Raw genomic sequence first — 18,967 nt, 5'->3', positions numbered from 1 at the left:
CATAAAACAAATTGGCCAAAAATTTTTAAAAAAATTGGTTTTTACATCTTTTTTGGGGGGAATTTCATATAAAAAAATGTTAAAAATATTGTTATTTTTTCAAAATAAACGCTATTTTTTGTTTATAGCGCAAAAAGTAAAAATCGCACAGGTGATCAAATACCACCAAAAGAAAGCTCTGTTTGTGGGAAAAAAAGGACGTAAATTTCGTTTGGGTACGGCGTCGCACGACCGCGCAATTGTCAGTTGAAGTCGCACAGCGCCGAATCGCAAAAAGTGGCCTGGACGGAAGACAGCAAAATCCTCCGGTGGTAAAGTGGTTAAGAAACACGTTGATCAAAGACACTGACAGCACACAAACTGTATACCCTGTGGGATGACTTGATTTATGATTTTTGGGTAAAAAAAACATATTGTTTGATTGTCACTTTATACCTGTGTGGACTTCATTTTAACATTTGTAAAAAATTGTTTTTTTTATTCTTTATACAAGTGTTATCTCTATTTGGTACAAATAGTTTAAAATAGTACAAAAGTCCATAAAATGTATCCCCACCATCACCTTTTTCTATGTGCTGGACCAAGGTGATATGTGGTTTAAATTTGAAAAAGAGATGATACCAATAGAGTACAAGATATATATTTGTGATCCCGCCCTTTACATTTTCGATAGAAGAAGTGTATGTACTAATCTAATTAAATGTTACCACAACAGGTGTAACATTTATATGGTTTTTCGTCAGTAGCATAGATATCTTCTAGGACTTCTATGTGTTTTATTTTACTCAATCAGTATAAACACATGTAGCCTTGCCTCTTCTTGTGCAGTCACTTAAGCTGTTGTGTCAGTAAGTACAACAAAATTGATGGGCGTTCACAATCATTTAATGATATGTAAATAGTTTATTTAGGACAATCTAGAAGAGCAGAGATAATTTTATTTACAATGCATAATAACAATATGGGTCACTAAGCAAGCATAACAGAGTAATACAATGGCAATACAGGGGAATTCTCAAGAGCCTGCAAATACAACAATAATTGCATTTTTATTGAAGTATATGTTTGCCATTGGTATCTAGACAGCAATCATAACAGTTACTTCAGCAATGGTGCCCATGGCTAGAGTGGTGCTTCATTTTGGAAGTATGGCTGACAGAGCTGAATCCTCCCTTGTGGTGGTGATGTTGATGATGTACACCATGGTGGCCTCCTGAGTGATGCTTTCCTCCAGTGCTGGAGTGCACAACAGCTTCAGAGAAATATGAACAGATAAATGGATATGCAGACAATAGTCATATAATGCAATTTTTATACCTTGGTTGACTTATATTGGAGAAATGATCTCCTAACCCAGACTTTGAGTGGGGCAGAATTCTGATACTACGTGAAAGGGTTTGATGCAGATTGCTTCAGGTATGACAGCGCTCCTCTATATAGGCCAATTAATGGCATTCTATAGCATGGATTTTAATTATTCACTTGCCTCTGATATGTCTTCAAGACCCTGATTAACTTTTTCAGTAGCAGTTTGTGTCTCTCACATAAGGCTATAAAGATTAGAGCTGCGATAAATATGGAAACTTCTAGCCCAGGTCCGCTTTGGATTTCAAAGACAACCAAACAGTTCACCCTTGAAACCACCAACATGGTTCATAGTGAGTTGCCCTGATTTATTCAGTGTGGTTGAAAGTGATTTAAATTGCCTGGAGATTGCCATTTGATGGCCAGCATTAGAATGTTTCAAAAAAAGCTGATGGAAACATACCAACATTTTTGTAAATATTGTGCACATTGTTTTTCTGGTTAGCTTTTACAAACTGAAGTCTTTGTAAATTAGGCCTTAGCTGGACTGATGTTTGCTGCTGGAGTACAAGTTTCTGTATACTGCCAACATCAAGTAGCCTTATTGTGGACAAAGTCAGTATGCAAAGAGACAGCCTACCTAAGGCCTGTGGCAGGGCTTCCATACCGCAAGCTCAACCTCCACAGTTAGGACTTAGAATAGGTGTTAAAGTGAAATGTCTAGCACCAATTCAGCAATCTATTCTTGTTTTCTAGGTGACAGTTTCAATCTTATTTGATGCTTTTAATGGGATTATCCCTTGGGGATGTCTCTAGCGGGACATTCCTCCCCCACTGTGGTTTTCAAGCATTTGGATTTTTGTGATTTCTGATATTACTTAAATGTTCTGCAATAAAGATTTTAAATACTACCTCACTTTATAGACATATCACAGATATTTACCATTTTCCGATACTACATCTGCTTATTGTCCACTCTTTAGAATGTATTGTTTGTTCTATAGCAGTTTAATCACTACTTGAAATAGTAATTTTGAGTGGAACTGGCACACACTGGCTTACAACATTAACATCATTGTAGAAACTACAGTAAAGGGCAATTAGTATATTTTACTTACATATATTCACATGGCCTTCACCAGTCAATCTGAAAAGAAAGCAAGAGTAATAACTGTTTTTTTTTTTTTTTTTTTTTTATTCAAGCTAATGATTTATTCACATCTGCTACCGTACTAGCAACTCTCTTCCACTCAACACATGTTTGCACAAATTACACTACTATAATTTTAGTTCCCTTGTACCTGGGGGAGCTTCTTTAAAAAGTAACTTGCTTTGCAGAGTCTAACTTCCCTTGCAAAGTGAACAACCTGTATGCTTTAGTAAATCACCCCCATTTTGTCTTGTTTAAAAAGTATTAAAGTACTCTTAGCCAATGTTTTATTGGTGCTAACAACTATCAAAGTATTTTCCTGGCTATTAGAATAATGGAGTCCTTGCACATTAAGGAAGCCCTTTGTTAATATTGAGTCTCCCCTTTAGGGTCTTAGGTGGGTGGGCCAGGTGGGGGGGTATTAAACTACCTGTTAGTGGGCGCACATGCTCTTTGGACTTCTGGCTCCTGCATGAGAAGATCACTGCACTAGCTACGTATGGACACATAGCAATTGTTTTCTATTTTAAGGCTAAAGGTTAAAGGAGGTGATACTGCTTGGCTTATTCTCCTTCTTTCTGACAATTCCTCCATGGCTGCTAATAATTCTTCTTGTTCCCTTAGGCATGATATTATGCCTGTAGAACCCTGCAGGTCCCATAGAACAAGACCGCCCACCTACCACGGTCTCAGTCACAGCCCTAGTCCTGAACACAGCAATCATGCACACAGAAGGCTTAGCACTCCTGGGATCCCCAGCACTCAGGCTCCTCCCTCCCTGGATATAGCTACTAATCCAAATCTTCCTACCTTCCTATTCACTCTGTCAGTGCATCTTCTCAGCCTCAGCATGTGTCTCACACTGTTCGTACCTGTCCACCTTTAACTTATGGATTTTTCTGAGAATGATCTATGTTGCTTGGGTAGATTGGAATCTTCCCATTATTTGTTGTATTTATGACCCCACCTTCTTTTTCAGTCATAGATTCTCAGCTGATTTTGACTTGGATCAATGGTCCTTATCCATTGGGCTGGTCAGCATGCTGGAAGTCACAATTATGGTAGGAACCTAAGTATTCCTTATGAGGTATCCGGGATATGCTGGCAGGGCATTAGGGGCATGCATTGGCATCAGATTTTTATCTGAATGTTTCCTATTACAGAGATATCTTTCCGGATTAGTTCTCCATGATGGTAGTAAGGACCTGGGACAGTTACGGGTTGTTGATTATATTAAAATGAAGAAGACTCAAAGAAGAACTAGACCAATATTTTCTAGTAAATGAAACCCTTGAGGTGTCCCTAGCCACAACTTGGGAGGCTCATAAAGCATATATAAGAGGCATATTTATCTCAGTATGCTTTAGGAATAAAAGAAAATAACTGCCCATATAAATAGATTAATAGCACAGATTCATGAGTTGGAGCAGAAACATATAGAGAACCTAGATGCCGAGACACAAAAAGTTCTAGTGTTAAAAAGAGATAAATTAAGAGAACTACTTGAAGAAGAAGACGACGCTAGACGATGCTTTAATAGGTTGGCAAAAAAAGATATAAGTGGGGAAATAAACCCAGAAAAATATCTCACAAGATTTTTAAAAAGTAAATAATCAAACAACTATATAGAAAAAATGAAGAATAGCAAACGAGAATGTGTGTATTCAGCTACAGAAATCGCTAGTGTATGTAAAAAATATTATAAAACTTTATATAATTCACTTCAAAAGGGAATACCTAAAGTGGAACAGCGTAGGGACAGCTATTCACATGTCTATGTAGTGTTCTTAGAGATTCTGCCTTATAAAAAAAGTAATAGAAAAACATATTTTCCTTTGTGTAGTCACAAACAAAACAGTCAAACACTCACCTATGCTCCTCTCCCTCCAGCATCTTCTTATACGTGGCAATCTCAATATCCAAAGCCAGTTTGACATTCATCAGTTCCTGGTATTCTCTTAGTTGGCGAGCCATGTCCTGCTTGACCTTCTGTAGGGCAGCCTCTAATTCAGCTAACTTATGTTTGGCATCTTTGATAGAGGCTTCACCTTGTTCCTCAACTCCATTAATGGCAGCTTCCAGTGTAGCTCGCTAATATTGTTATAAATATATTTCATTAATGTATTCTTATAATGTATTATTTTAATGCATACATATTGCCACTAACCTGCCGTCTAATAGCATCTAAACTGACAAGGTTTTCAAGATCTGGGTGTAGCCATTCCTACATAGCAAACCATAACTTAGCAGATCTGAATTATAAGAAAATGATTAAAACCCTGAACTACTACTATAAACCAAGTGGAATTTTCTTCCACTGCCTGTGTCAGAAATGATGGAACGCATGGGATTTTATTGACTCCTAAAAAAGACTAGGCCCAGGTAACAGCATTAAGCTAGGGGTCCTGTACAGCAAACTTTTTTACCTTGCATATTATCAGTTTTTGTAAAGGGGAAAATGAGTATTTATAGGATGTATGTATACAATTGTACCTGAGATTTAGCACACTCAATATCCCCTTTAAGCCTCTGAATTGTCTGAGTAAGCTCAGCGATCTCATTTCTACTGTTCTGTAGATCGTTTCCATTCCTTCCAGCTGCCAAGCGAAGCTCGTCAAACTACAGGATAATGGCAGAAGCAAAAACAAATCACATTGGTAAGGATACATGTCAATAAACAGACAGATACATCCAACTATAGCATAATGATACAGCCGAAAAAAAATGCATGGCATGCAAACAACTTACTTACTTCCAATAAAATATACACATGGATTTTCTATTGTACTGTAGGTCCCATCTACTCAGCAAACATATAATAAAACCGTAGAGATAAAGATACATAGCACGTTACATATGAAAGTTGTTCATCCAAACGAATGCATCAGGACAGATGACCCTTGACTGTCCGGTCAAAATTAAAGCTGAACTCCAACCTTACCTTAAGAATTTAGAATTGTTAGACACCTTAGAATTATGCAGTTTACAGGCTCTTCTCTTATCCTGAAATTGTTTATTCTGATTTCACTGCACACTTTGAGCTTGTTGCAGTGTGCATTAGAAATTGCAGCAAGTCATATAGAGCCTGCCTCGTTTCCTGAAGGACATTCAACATTATCTCGCCCATTCCTCACATGAATGTCACTTAGCACTTATATTGTGTGTTTTTTTTCACTCAAGGATTGTAGGGTGTTGGTCTTCAGGCCTATCCTAAAGTCTAGGAGGAGGATGTGTGGCCCTTGGGTTCTGTCCTTCCCTGCTTTGAGGGGGGTCTCTTTTTGGGAGCACCCCTCACCTAGTACTTGTTGTTCGGCTTCAGCTGATCACAAGAAGAGGGGTCCACTGGTCTTTTTGGCTAGGTGGATCTGAGTGTGTCTTGCCACACACCAGGAGTTTTGCACTCTGGGAGGTCAGGGAAGGGTCCTTCTTTTTTGATCATATGATGCACCCTAGTGCACTCTAATGTGTGTGTTCACATGCAGTTTTTTTGTATATTTTGGTGGGGTTTTTTGCGCATCGCTGTAAGGGCTCATAAAAAGAGATTCTTCCCCAGCCATACTATCCCTGGTCCAATCTTTTCATAGATTCGATTTGAGTTCCTTGAATCAAGGAGGCTCAGCATAATCAGTGGGCATTACTACAGGCTGTCTGCAAATGCAGCCTGCCTAGGAACACCCACTTCTCCAGAGTGGCATCTACCCATAAAAGTATTTTAATATTTGCATAACTCCCCCCACTGTTTGTAACAGGGTTGATGAGAGGAGAAGCGAGGAGGAGTATTGAGGCAAGCAGCTGTGATATTTTTTAGGAAGCTATATACAAGATCCTGGGAAAAGTGAGAAACCAAGGCAGATTATACTTCAGTTTTAAAGTGTACTATGTCATTGAAAGTTGTGCGAGTGTTACTGAGGGAACCTTTCAGTAGTAATAAACTTACCCTTGACTGGTACATGGCCTCAGCCTCAGCTCTGCTTCTGTTAGCAATCTCTTCATATTGAGCTCTGACCTCAGCAATGATACTATCCAGGTCAAGGTCTCGGCTGTTGTCCATTGACACAACCACTGAAGTGTCTGAGATCTGAGCTTGGAGCTGACTAATCTCCTGTAAAATAGCACACATATATAGGATTTATATAGCCAACAGTGCTTTACAAAATGGAGGGAGACATTGTAGTTACAATACAATTTAATACAAGAAGGAACAGAGAGACCTGCACTTAACAATGTACAAATACACATCTAGAGCACAGTTAAAAAACATTATTGACGGAATTGTTTTATACAAAGAATGGATTAATCATTTGTTGCTTTTGACAGGTATTCCTTGTACATTTGTTTTAAAAGGAAACCATCACTTTTTTAGTATAATCTTTAATTGGACAACAGTGCTCAAGTAGGGAATAGCTTCCTTAGCAAAAAAACACTTAAAAAATAGTGGAGGAACCTACCGCATCATACAGAGTCCTCAGGAAGTTGGTCTCATCAGTGAGGGAATCGACCTTTGCCTGCAGCTCAGCTTTATTCATAAATGCTGAATCTACATCCTAAAGTAAAGAAAATCTGCTAGTAGGGTATGGGCACACAGAAAGAAAAATATAATGATAACAGGCCCTATATTGATCATTTACTCCTCCATGTCTACAGTGTTGAAAGGCAAAAAACAGCAGGATAAAGACTACAATATGATTTTTTTTTAAATGACAAAGAACACCTAAATTGGACATTACAGCAACAATGCAATTTCTGCTTGCTATATTACCCCCCCCCCCCCCCTGTAATCACAAGATTTGGTTTAAGGGAAGAAAATGTAATGCTAATGTTCATGTATACATCCAAATATAAGAAAAACATTTTACTTCAGTTTCATTCTTGAAAAATATATTAAAGACCAAGCACAAGGCTAAATTTTAAGACACTCTTCTTCACATAACTCATGCTTGACATATAGAAGGAATGATGAACAATGCAGAAATCAATAGCAAACAATGCTAAATGACCTGACTAAAGGAAACTAAAATCTGATTGATTGCTGTAAGTGTCTGCATTTTTACTATTGGCGTTTTATATTCTAAAAGAAAATCAAATCTACTAGTTGCCACTAAGAAAATACAAGCTCAATGAGGATAAAACTTAGACTCCACCACTGCAAAGCGCCAATCCTAGCCCACAAACCACCAAAGCTGATGTTACATAGCAGTGCATTTGCAATTACAGACTACCACTTACTCTCTTCAGGGCAACAAACTCATTCTCTGCTGCTGTGCGCCTGTTAAGTTCTTCTTCATATCTGTGATAAAAAAAAAGAAAATATATGTATGTTATTCCTGATTGCAGCAAAAAAAAAAAAAAAAAAGACTAAACTTCCATGGTCCATCCAAGGTCACTTTATATAAGACAAATTGTTAAACAACAATGCCAGCCAATAACAAAGCAAATTTTCCAGCACTTTACATAATGCTAATGCCAATTTAGACAGGATCCAAATAACCTTCCAGCATGTCTTTGGAGTGTGGGAGGAAACTGCAGTACCTGGAGGAAACCCACGCAGGCACATGGAGAACATGTAAACCCCAGGCAGGTCGTGATTGGGACCGGCGACCCTAGTGCTGCTAGTCAGAAGTGCTAACCAAAAAAAAAAGCAAAAACAAAAAAAAACTGTGGGGTTGTGGATCTTCTATTGGAATCTTATAGTGGTTTCTGCCACCATCCCTGGAAATTGGTTGTCGTTTTTGATGCCTCAGGTCAGGTTAGGGATTTTAAGGGCAGGAGTAAATGGTATAGATGATAGTAGGTAAAAATAATAATTTATTTAGCAATATAATATATACAAAACTTGAAGAGTGAATGGGTAAAGGCCCATTGGGTGATGGTGATGGTGACATCGGACCCCTGGACCAAACCACCAAGTCCAGAAACATATAGTTCCTGTAGCATCTGGAGAAACATTGGGAAGGCACAACCACAGGAAGTGGATATTTAACATAATCGGTGATATATCCTTGACAAAGGCCACAGTCGGCCGAAACGCGTCGGATTACTGATCGGACACCTCCTCTGAACCAATCCCTGTCACTGATACAAGGAACAGCAGAGCAGGAATGTCCAAAACAAACCGAAAGTCACCTATATTTCACGTGTAAACTCACTCTTTACCTCTCTCTATCACCATCACCCAATGGGCCTTTACCCATTCACTCTTCAAGTTTTGTATATATTATATTGCTAAATAAATTATTATTTTTACCTACTATCATCTATACCCTTTACTCCTGCCCTTAAAATCCCTAACCTGACCTGAGGCATCAAAAACTACAACCAAAACAAAAAAAAAACAGCTCTTGCTGCAATACTCACTTTCAGTCATGTACTCTCTACTATAGAAGGTCCTCTTCTTCAGTAAATAATGACCCTCTACTTGGTTGAATGAGGGCCAGCTTATTAAACACACTTCCTATGAGCACAAGCTGTTATGGACACATACCCTGGGATGCATCATCATGTTGGCCAGGGCTCACAATACGGCAGTAGAGAATCTTACATGAGTAATGTTTAGGACCAGCTAAAAAAGAGGTTTAAAAGGGAACCTGAGAATTGTTTTTAGAATCATACTTACCTAGGTTGATGCAACATTGGTCTGATGCTGCATCTGTCCCCCGCTGGCTCTAAGGCTGGGAACTGATCAAACACCGCCTCAACACAAGATTTTTTATGCCTGAAGAATCAGCAAATATGATACTTCTTGGAGTATTGGATGACTATGTACCCTGTCACACACTGTGGTTCCTTCCTGTAGAAAGGAACCACAGTGAGCAGTAGGAAACAAGGCAACCCACACATTTCAAAAATTCCTTGTATGTGCAGAGCCGGTTGCTAAGCAAAGAAGTAAAGATTGTGCTACAGTATCAGATTTTAGCAGCTGTTTGTAAAGTATAGTTTGTGTGCATAGTAGGGCACCACTCTGTTACAAAGCAGCATCCCAAATATACAGGATTTCTCAGGTTTAATGGAACCCCCCTTTTTTAAAAGATATTCAAATGCATTTTTAGCAAAAAAAAAAAAAGAAAGATGTATGTACCTTCTCCTTATTTCATCCAATGATCCCTCCATGCTGTTCCTCTCTGCGTCCAAACGAGCTCTCTCACATTCCAGATTTTCCAGCTGTCTCCTGAGATTGCTGATAAATACCTCAAACAGAGGTTCAATCTGACACCTGGCTGTCTTCTGCTCTTGCAGTAAAGACCACTTGGTCTCCAGCATCTTGTTCTGCTGTTCTAGGAATCTCACCTAAAGCAAACAGGTAATTTCTGATCAGCAGTAAATCTTAAAGTATAATGGCAAAACTTTTTTTTTTTTTTCGGGATAGAGTGGAGAGGGATTAGGACACCTGCTATATGTCTCATATTTACCATTTTCACCAAAAGTGAAGATTCCAAATAATTGTCCCATAATATTAAATAAGGATAATCCTCCAACAGAAACACTAGCTCTGGTGACAACCAGGGATTTCCTCACTCTGGAGGGATTTCCTCTCACTTCCAGGCTAGGCTGTGGGGCAGGAAAGGAAGGGAAATTTCCCCAGTGGGACACAGATGGCAAAAAAAAAAAAAACCTGACAGTGGTTTTAACCATCCCTTACTCTATCCAAAAAAATTAGCATTTAGTTCTACTTTACTTGTCTTAAGACGTTATAATGTTTTAAAACATTTTCTAGTGCCACTGGCGTGAATAGATTTCGTTGAAACTGTGCCTCCAGCAGTCAATTCTAAAATAAAAATATAAGATTATCGGCCTATACAAAATATCAAAATGAAAAATCAGAATGCCATTAAATAAGCTTTATTCAGGAGTTAAAACTATAAAAATGCTTGCCAAAAATGTAATTAGGAACACAATCAGGGTATAAATGTTTGCTCTCTAAATAATGTTTCTATAAAATGTAATGAAATACTTCTAATACATATAATTAGTTCCTGTGCAAAATACAAAACCACTACATTTGAACATTTTCAATAAAAAAGGACCTCACCTTATCAATGAAAGAGGCAAATTGATTGTTGAGACCTTTGATCTGATTCTTCTCCTCTGTCCTCACTCTCTGAATACTTGGGTCAATTTCCAAGTTGAGAGGAGCCAGTAGACCTTCATTTATAGTAACAGGGTTGATCCCTCCAGAACAGGATGAACCACCAAATCCATGACCAAGAGAACCAACACCAAATCCAGATTTATGTCCATGACCGCCTTTACCTAGATGAATGCTTCCTACTGATATCTTATGTCCTTTTGACCCCACATTATGTAGACTTGCACTGGTAAAGTGAGGATGGGTCTTGTGACCATGTTCATAATGTTTAGAAGAGTGTGATAAGAAGCTGTGTGATCTAGAATGTTTGGGTAAAGCAACAGAACAGGAACTGAAGTGCTTGTGTCCAGAAGAAGCCATGATGGAGTGATGGGACATGATGGATCCTCTTACCGAGGTGATGTTTGGATTATTCCAGTTGCTTTTCAACTTGGAAGATGTGTTAAACTGTCATTTTATCTGGCTCGTTTTATACCTTAAGCTGCAGTTATGAATTACGTCACTAACTATTATAGTCTGGTTTGGAAGCAAATTTATGTCTTGTTTTATAAGAATAAAACTTAAGCACACCTCAGTAATCAAAGCTAGATGTATCATTGAGTGGCTTCCATTGCTAACATCAAGTGAAATAAAACCATGTCAATCAATCTAAAATGTTCCTATTTGAAAGTTTACATACAGTATATATTTAATATAAAATAATATATCATTTAACAGTGTATCAAAATAGTTTTTCATAGAAATGCTTATTGGAAAATGACTTAAAAGTAACTCATCTTCAGAAAAAATTTTTTCATTATTGGAACATAATTGTATGCACCAAATTATGCAGATAAATAGCTTAAAGTATAACTAAAGGCAACACTTTTTTTTTTTTTAGTTATGGATGAAGTGGAGAGGGAATAGAAAACCTGCTTGTTATTTTGCGTTCTGTGCCCCGTTTCACCCTCTCTATTGGTCATGTTTACCATTATCATTAAAATCAACATCAAATTAAAGTAAGAGAACTTCTCTAAATGTTGGGTTGTCCCCATAAAAGTAAAAGATAGGAAATGTTCCAATGGGTACACTAGTTCTGGTGACCTGGGGGGTCCCCAAGGAATTCCCTTTATTTACAGGGATTTCCTCTCACTTCCTTTTTGGCTTTGGGTCAGGAAGTGAATGGAAATCTATGCAATGGGACACAGATAGCAAAAAAAGATTTGACAGGGGTTATAACCCTCCCTTGCTCTATTCAAAATGAAAAAAGTTTTGCCCATAGTTCTACTTTAAGCTCTTAATTCTGACCTTCGCAAGCACCATGGATGCCTGCTGAACTTCCTATGGCTGTACTTATCTTCCAAAAATGCAGACCATTCCAATCAGGCCTGTTGGGTAGCCAGGGTGACTTAACAGGTTTCTCAGGCACCAGAAAGATATTTCTGTAAGTGAAAGATCAGTAGTAATAGGCCAAACTGCCCTGGATTCGATTCGGCAAGGGTTCTGTGAACTTCATAGGAGCTTGGATGCCAAACCCAACTGAAATCAATGGGAGCCAAATCTGTCAAATTAAAAATGCCCATTTTCTGGGCTAATAGGCAAAAGGGTGTCAAAAATAGCATGGGGGTGGGTACTGCCTTGGGGAACATGTATCAATGCAAAAAAATCCAGTGACTTTTCAAATGCCTAAAGTGGAACATTAAATGTCTAATTCCTTTAGGTAACATGCCTGGGGGTGTCCTAATTCTGCCTGTGAAGTGGCAAATCTCTACGATGTACAGAAATGTCTGCAGCAGAAAGAAAAAGAGTTTTCAAATTGGTGGCAAAGGACAAGGGCTTTGTGCCTGGTGATTATGGGGGTTTGCACGGTGGGGGAATAATTGGAATCTAGAAACCTCCTTTTGTCATAAGGGGGCCCCCAGATACTGGTCTTCCCTACTCATTCACAAAAAAAGCTGTAACCTAGAAACAAAGACATTGAAACATTTGACAAGTCTTTTAATAAATAATAAAAATTCCCAAAAAGTCCTTTATTGTACGTTTATCGTCAATCACTACCACAACCCAAAAAAAAAAAAAACAAGGATCCCAGCACACGTGACTGATCCCAACGGTGATAATAGCTGATTTCACTGCTATTCATACCCTTTTGCTTTGCCCACTGGTTCCACTGGTTCCTAGAGATGCCAATCAGCAAGCGTTTAACTAGTGTGCCCTAGAAGCCATCACAGCCATGCCTACTAATGACATGGCTGTAATTGGCCAGTGCAGCATGTGACCCAGACTCTATATAAGCTGGAGTCACACATCACTCTGCTAATACTATACTAGGGAGAGGTTCCTGACTGCTGCTGCTGAGGGAGAGATAGGAGTAGAGTCAGGCTGGAGATTGCTTTTAGGGAAAGCATAGGAACAATCTGCTTTAATCATACAGCGATCTACATTGATTTGATTGTGTGGGGGTGCAAGACACATTCTTTTTGCCCGGAGGGAGAGATAGGAGATTACTGTAGGTTCAGGCTGGAGATTGCTTTTAGGGAAAGCATAGATAGGAACAATCTGCTTTAATCATACAGCGATCTACATTGATTTGATTGTGTGGGGGTGCAGTGCACAATCTTTTTGCCCGGAGGGAGAGATAGGAGATTACTGTAGGGTCAGGCTGGAGATTGTTTTGAGGGAAAGCATAGACAGCGATCTACATTGATTGTATTGTGTGGGGGTGCAGTGCACAATCTTTTTGCCCTGACCTGAGCCCAGTGAGGAGGAGAAAGGAGAAAAAAAAAACTTTTATCAGTCTGTTAGGCGTGTGGTGCTGCACATTTAATGCAAGCTTTGACATACAGTCTTTAGACAGACACTGCTTTTCTTTTTTTTTTTTTTTCTGCTCTTCAAAAAGCACCAATGTAAGGGGAAAATATTTATTTTTCAGTATTCAGGGAAAAATAAATATTTTTCAGTTTTTCATTCAAATGTTTTTTTTTTAATTTAATAGCGGAATAGAACAACAACAGTATCCAACCTGTTAGGCGTGCGGTGTGTAGCGGGCATTTACTGCAAGCTGAGTGCATATGTGTCTGCTTAATCTGCATTTTAAAAAGAAAAAAACTTTTTACCTTCATATTTTACTGTGAGCGTTTAGACAGACACTGCATTTCAAATTTGCTATTCAACAAGCACCAATTAAAGGGACAATTATTTATCAGATTTTCATTCATACGTTACAGTGAGATACACCCATTGCATACTGCTGTATTGCGCATTGCAATTAAAAAAAATTTAGGGGCAAAAAAAGTTGTTTGCGGCCCTGTCCGCATATGTTTCAGTGAGATACACCCATTGCACACTGTTGTATTGCACTTTGCAATAAAAAACCCATTTCGGGGCAAAAAAAGTTGTTTGCGGCCCTGTCTGCATATGTTACAGTAAGATACACCCAGTGCATACTGTTGTATTGTGCATTGCAATAAAAAAAAACTTTTAGGGGCAAAAAAAGTTGATTGCGGCCCTGTCCGAATATGTTACAGTGAGATACACCCATTACATACTGTTGTATTGCGCTTTGCAGTAAAAAAACCCATTTAGGGGCAAAAAAAGTTGTTTGCGGCCCTGTCCGCATATGTTACAGTGAGATACACCCATTGCATACTGTTGTATTGCACTTTGCAATAAAAAAACCCATTTAGGGGCAAAAAAAGGTTAATTGCGGCCCTGTCTGCATATGTTACAGTGAGATACACCCATTGCATACTGTTGTGTTGCGCATTGCAATAAAAACACATTTAGGGGAAAAAAAAGTTAATTGCGGCCCTGTCTGCATATGTTACAGTGAGATACACCCAGTGCATACTGTTGTATTGTGCATTGCAATAAAAAAACATTTAGGGGCAAAAAAAGTTGATTGCGGCCCTGTCCGCATATGTTACAGTGAGATACACCCATTGCATACTGTTGTGTTGCGCATTGCAATAAAAACACATTTAGGGGGAAAAAAAGTTAGTTGCGGCCCTGTCTGCATATGTTACAGTGAGATACACCCATTGCATACTGTTGTATTGCGCATTGCAATAAAAAAACCCATTTAGGGGCAGAAAAAGTTGATTGCTGCACTGTCTGCATATGTTACAGTGAGATAAACCCATTGCATACTGTTGTGTTGCGCATTGCAATAAAAACCCATTTAGGGGAAAAAAAGGTTAATTGCGGCCCTGTCTGCATATGTTACAGTGAGATACACCCATTGCATACTGTTGTATTGCGCATTGCAATTAAAAAAAAACATTTTGGGGCAAAAAAAGTTGTTTGCGGCCCTGTCTGCATATGTTACAGTGAGATACACCCATTGCATACTGTTGTGTTGCGCATTGCAATAAAAACCCATTTAGGGGAAAAAAAGGTTAATTGCGGCCGTGTCTGCATATGTTACAGAGAGATACACCCATTGCATACTGTTGTATTCCGCTTTGCAATACAAACCCATTTAGGGGAAAAAAATAAATTGCGGCCCAGTCTGTATATTTTACTGTGAGATACACCCTTTCTATACTGTTGTTCTATTCCGCTATTCAGTAAACACCCATTTAGGGAAAAAATATTACATAGCGGCCTAGTCCGCATATTTTACTGTGAGATACACACTTTGGATACTGTTGTTCTATTCTGCTATTCAATAAACACCCATTGTTTGCGGCCCTGTCCGCATATGTTACAGTGAGATACACCCATTGCACACTGTTGTATTGCGCATTGCAATAAAAAAAAACATTTAGGGGTAAAAAAAGTTGTTTTCGGCCCTATCCGCATATGTTACAGTGAGATACACCCATTGCATACTGTTGTATTATGAATTGCAATAAAAAAAAACATTTAGGGGTAAAAAAAAGTTGATTGCGGCCCTGTCTGCATATGTAAGAGTGAGATACACCCATTGCATACTGTTGTGTTGCGCATTGCAATAAAAACCCATTTAGGGGAAAAAAAGGTTAATTGCGGCCCTGTCTGCATATGTTACAGTGAGATACACCCATGGCATACTGCTGTATTGCGCATTGCAATAAAAACCCATTTAGGAGAAAAAAAAGTTAATTGCGGCCCTGTCTGCATATGTTACAGTGAGATACACCCATTGCATACTGTTGTATTGTGCATTGCAATAAAAAAAACATTTAGGGGCAAAAAAAAGTTGTTTGCGGCCCTGTCTGAATATGTTACAGTGAGATACACCCATTGCATAGTGTTGTGTTGTGCATTGCAATAAAAACCCATTTAGGGGGAAAAAAGGTTAATTGCGGCCCTGTCTGCATATGTTACAGTGAGATACATCCATTGCATACTGTTGTATTGCGCATTGCAATAAAAAAAACATTTAGGGGCAAAAAAAGTTGATTGTGGCCCTGTCTGCATATGTTACAGTGAGATACACCCATTGCATACTGTTGTATTGCGCATTGCATTAAAAAAAACATTTAGGGGCAAAAAAAGTTGTTTGCGGCCCTGTCTCCATATGTTACAGTGCGATACACCCATTGCATACTGTTGTGTTGCGCATTGCAATAAAAACCCATTTAGGGGAAAAAAAGGTTAATTGTGGCCCTGTCTGCATATGTTACAGTGAGATACACCCATTGCATACTGTTGTATTCTGCTTTGCAATACAAACCCATTTAGGGGGAAAAAATAAATTGCGGCCCAGTCTGCATATTTTACTGTGAGATACACCCTTTCTATACTGTTGTTCTATTCCGCTATTCAGTAAACACCCATTTAGGGAAAAATATTACATTGCGGCCTAGTCTGCATATTTTACTGTGAGATACACCCTTTGGATACTGTTGTTCTATTCCGCTATTCAATAAGCACCCATTTAGGGAAAAAATATTACATTTCAGCCTAGTCTGCATATGTTACAGCGCAACAAGGCACACCGGTCTTGCATGGAGGCCCAGTTACTGGTGGTGAAGTGGTGCTGTTCCGCAGAGCGACTCATGCGTGCGTGCTGCAGCTGAAACTCCAGTATGGCCTGCTGCGGCTCGCACAGTCTGGCCAGCATGTGCAAGGTTGAGTTCCACCTTGTGGGCACGTCACATATGAGGTGGTGAGGGAAGGCCGAAGTTACGCTGCAGCGCTGACAGGCGAGCAACAGCAGGGTGAAAACGCCGAAAGTGCGCTCAGACGGCCCGCACTTTCTGCAGCAGCTCTGACATATCTGGGTAATTTCTAAGGAACCTCTGCACCACCAAATTCAGCACATGCGCCAGGCAAGGGATGTGTGTCAAACTGGCTTGGCCCAGAGCTGCTACGAGATTTCGCCCATTATCGCACACCACCAGGCCGGGCTTGAGGCTCACTGGCACCAACCACTCATCGGTCTGCTGTTGAATACCCCTCCACAACTCCTGCGGCGTGTGCGGTTTTTCCCCCAAACAGGCAAGTTTTAAAACTGCCTGCTGTCGTTTGCCCCTGGCTGTGCTAAAGTTGGTGGTAAAGGTGTTACGCTGACTGGATGAGGAGGCCGTAGAGGATGAGGAAGCGGAGTAGGAGGAGTTAAGAACGGGAGGCAAACTGAAGCGCACTGAAATCCTCGGTGGTGGAAGGACATGCGCCAAACTGCTATCTGCCTCTGGCCCAGCCACCACTGCATTTACCCAGTGTGCTGTTAGGGAGATATAATGTCCCTGACCGTGCTTACTTGTCCACGTATCCGTAGTTAGGTGGACCTTGCCACAGATGGCGTTGCGCAGTGCATACCTGATTTTGTCACCCAGTTGGTTGTGCAGGGAAGGGATAGCTTGCCTGGAAAAGTAGTGGCGGCTGGGCACAACGTACTGTGGGACAGCCACCGCCATAAGGCTTTTAAAACTCTGCGTCGGACGGAATTACAGCATTTCAAAAGCCAGGCATTCAGGGCCAGGGATCGTGGGTGGGTAGGGGGGAACTTCCTCTTCTGCTCCAGTGTTTGGGAGATAGAAAGCTGAACGCTTCCACGGGACATTGTGGAGATGGTTGTTGGTGACCCAGGTGGTGGTGTTGCTGGCAGATCCTTTGTTTGCGGGGTGGCAGGTGCCGGTCTCACTACAGAGGTGGATGAAGAGGCCGAGACTGCAGCAGCAGAAGAGGAAGCAGGAGGAGCCAGAGACCTTTCTTGGGTTTGGAGGTGTCTACTCCACTGCAGCTCGTGCTTTGTACTTAGATGCCTGGTCATGCAGGTTGTGCTCAGGTTGAGAAGGTTTATGCCTCGCTTCAGGCTCTGATTGCACAGCGTGCAAACCGCTCATGTCCTGTCATCATCACATTGTCAGAAGAACTGCCACGCTAGGGAACTTCTTTGGTGGCTTTGGTGTGCTCGATCCCTTGCTGCGTTGGGCAGTAGCAGGCGTAGTGTCTAGGGCATGGCCGCTTTTGCACCCTGCTCCCTCTTCTGCTGTGCTGGTGGCTCTGTGCGACCACCGCCTCTTCCTCCAAACGACTCAGGTCACCTGCATGGTGTTCATTCCATGTGGGGTCGAGGACCTCATTGTCCTCCACATCATCTTCCGCGCAGTCTTCACCCCTGCAACCCTTGTCGGTCTCCACAATTCGGAATTCCGCAGCAGTTGGCACCTGTGTTTCATCATCATCCGAGACGTGCTGGGATGGTCCTCCCATGTACTCATCTGGAGACATAAGTGGTTGGGAATCGGTGCACTCAATCTCTTCCACTTCTGGGGCAGGGCTAGGTGGATGGCCCTGGGAAACCATGCTAACAGAGTCATCAAAAAAAAAAGAAGAAGAGACTGCTGCATGACTTGGGGCTCAGACTGCTTGGCTGATTTGCAAGGGGGTGAGGTGAAAGATTAATGGACATCGGCTGGAGGTGCCAACTCTGACCTTTCAGCAGAAGACTGGGTGGGAGACAATGTGAAGGAACTGGAGGCACTGTCAGCAACCCAATCTACTATCGCCTGTACTTGTTCTGGCCTCAACATTTGTAGAGGCGCATTAGGCCCTGCCAAATACTGCTGTAAGATTCTGCTGCCTACTAGCAGTTGAGAAAGGTGTTTCACTTGTGCGTGTAGCTGGCATAGATTGACCACGTCCTCTCCTTGCAACAGCAGCTCCACCAGCAGCACCACGACCCAGCACTAACATGGTGGAGCAGTATGTGTGCACACGCCTAGACGTGCTGAATGATGGGTCTGCCCCCTTCAACTTCTGGGTCTCCAAATTTGGCACATGGCCTGAGCTTGCCCTTTATGCCTTGGAGGTGCTGGCCTGCCCTGCAGCCAGTGAATTATCTGAACGTGTATTTAGCACGGCTGGGGGCGTTATCACAGACAAGCGCAGCCGCCTGTCCAGAGCCAATGTAGACAAGCTCACGTTCATTAAAATGAACCAGGCATGGATTCCACAGGACTTAGAATAGATTGATAGAATAGACTTGCAGAATAGATATGTATACCGGCCTTACCCAG

General features: G+C 40.7%; 1 protein-coding gene across 1 annotated transcript; it reads right to left on the bottom strand.

The window, feature by feature from the left end:
* Positions 1-1,103: 1,103 nt before the first annotated feature.
* Positions 1,104-10,916, bottom strand: LOC309545296 (keratin, type II cytoskeletal cochleal-like; the record flags this gene model as incomplete). Its single annotated transcript, XM_082244439.1, has 9 exons — positions 1,104-1,252; positions 2,424-2,452; positions 4,326-4,546; positions 4,949-5,074; positions 6,393-6,557; positions 6,904-6,999; positions 7,682-7,742; positions 9,531-9,739; positions 10,482-10,916. The coding sequence occupies 9 exons, from the start codon at positions 10,914-10,916 to the stop codon at positions 1,104-1,106; spliced, it is 1,491 nt and encodes a 496-aa protein (XP_082100565.1).
* Positions 10,917-18,967: the final 8,051 nt, after the last annotated feature.

Source organism: Pelophylax lessonae (assembly GCF_965119305.1).
Source record: "Pelophylax lessonae genome assembly, chromosome: 2".
Lineage (NCBI taxonomy): Eukaryota > Metazoa > Chordata > Amphibia > Anura > Ranidae > Pelophylax > Pelophylax lessonae.
This window is presented reverse-complemented; position numbering and strand designations above follow the sequence as displayed.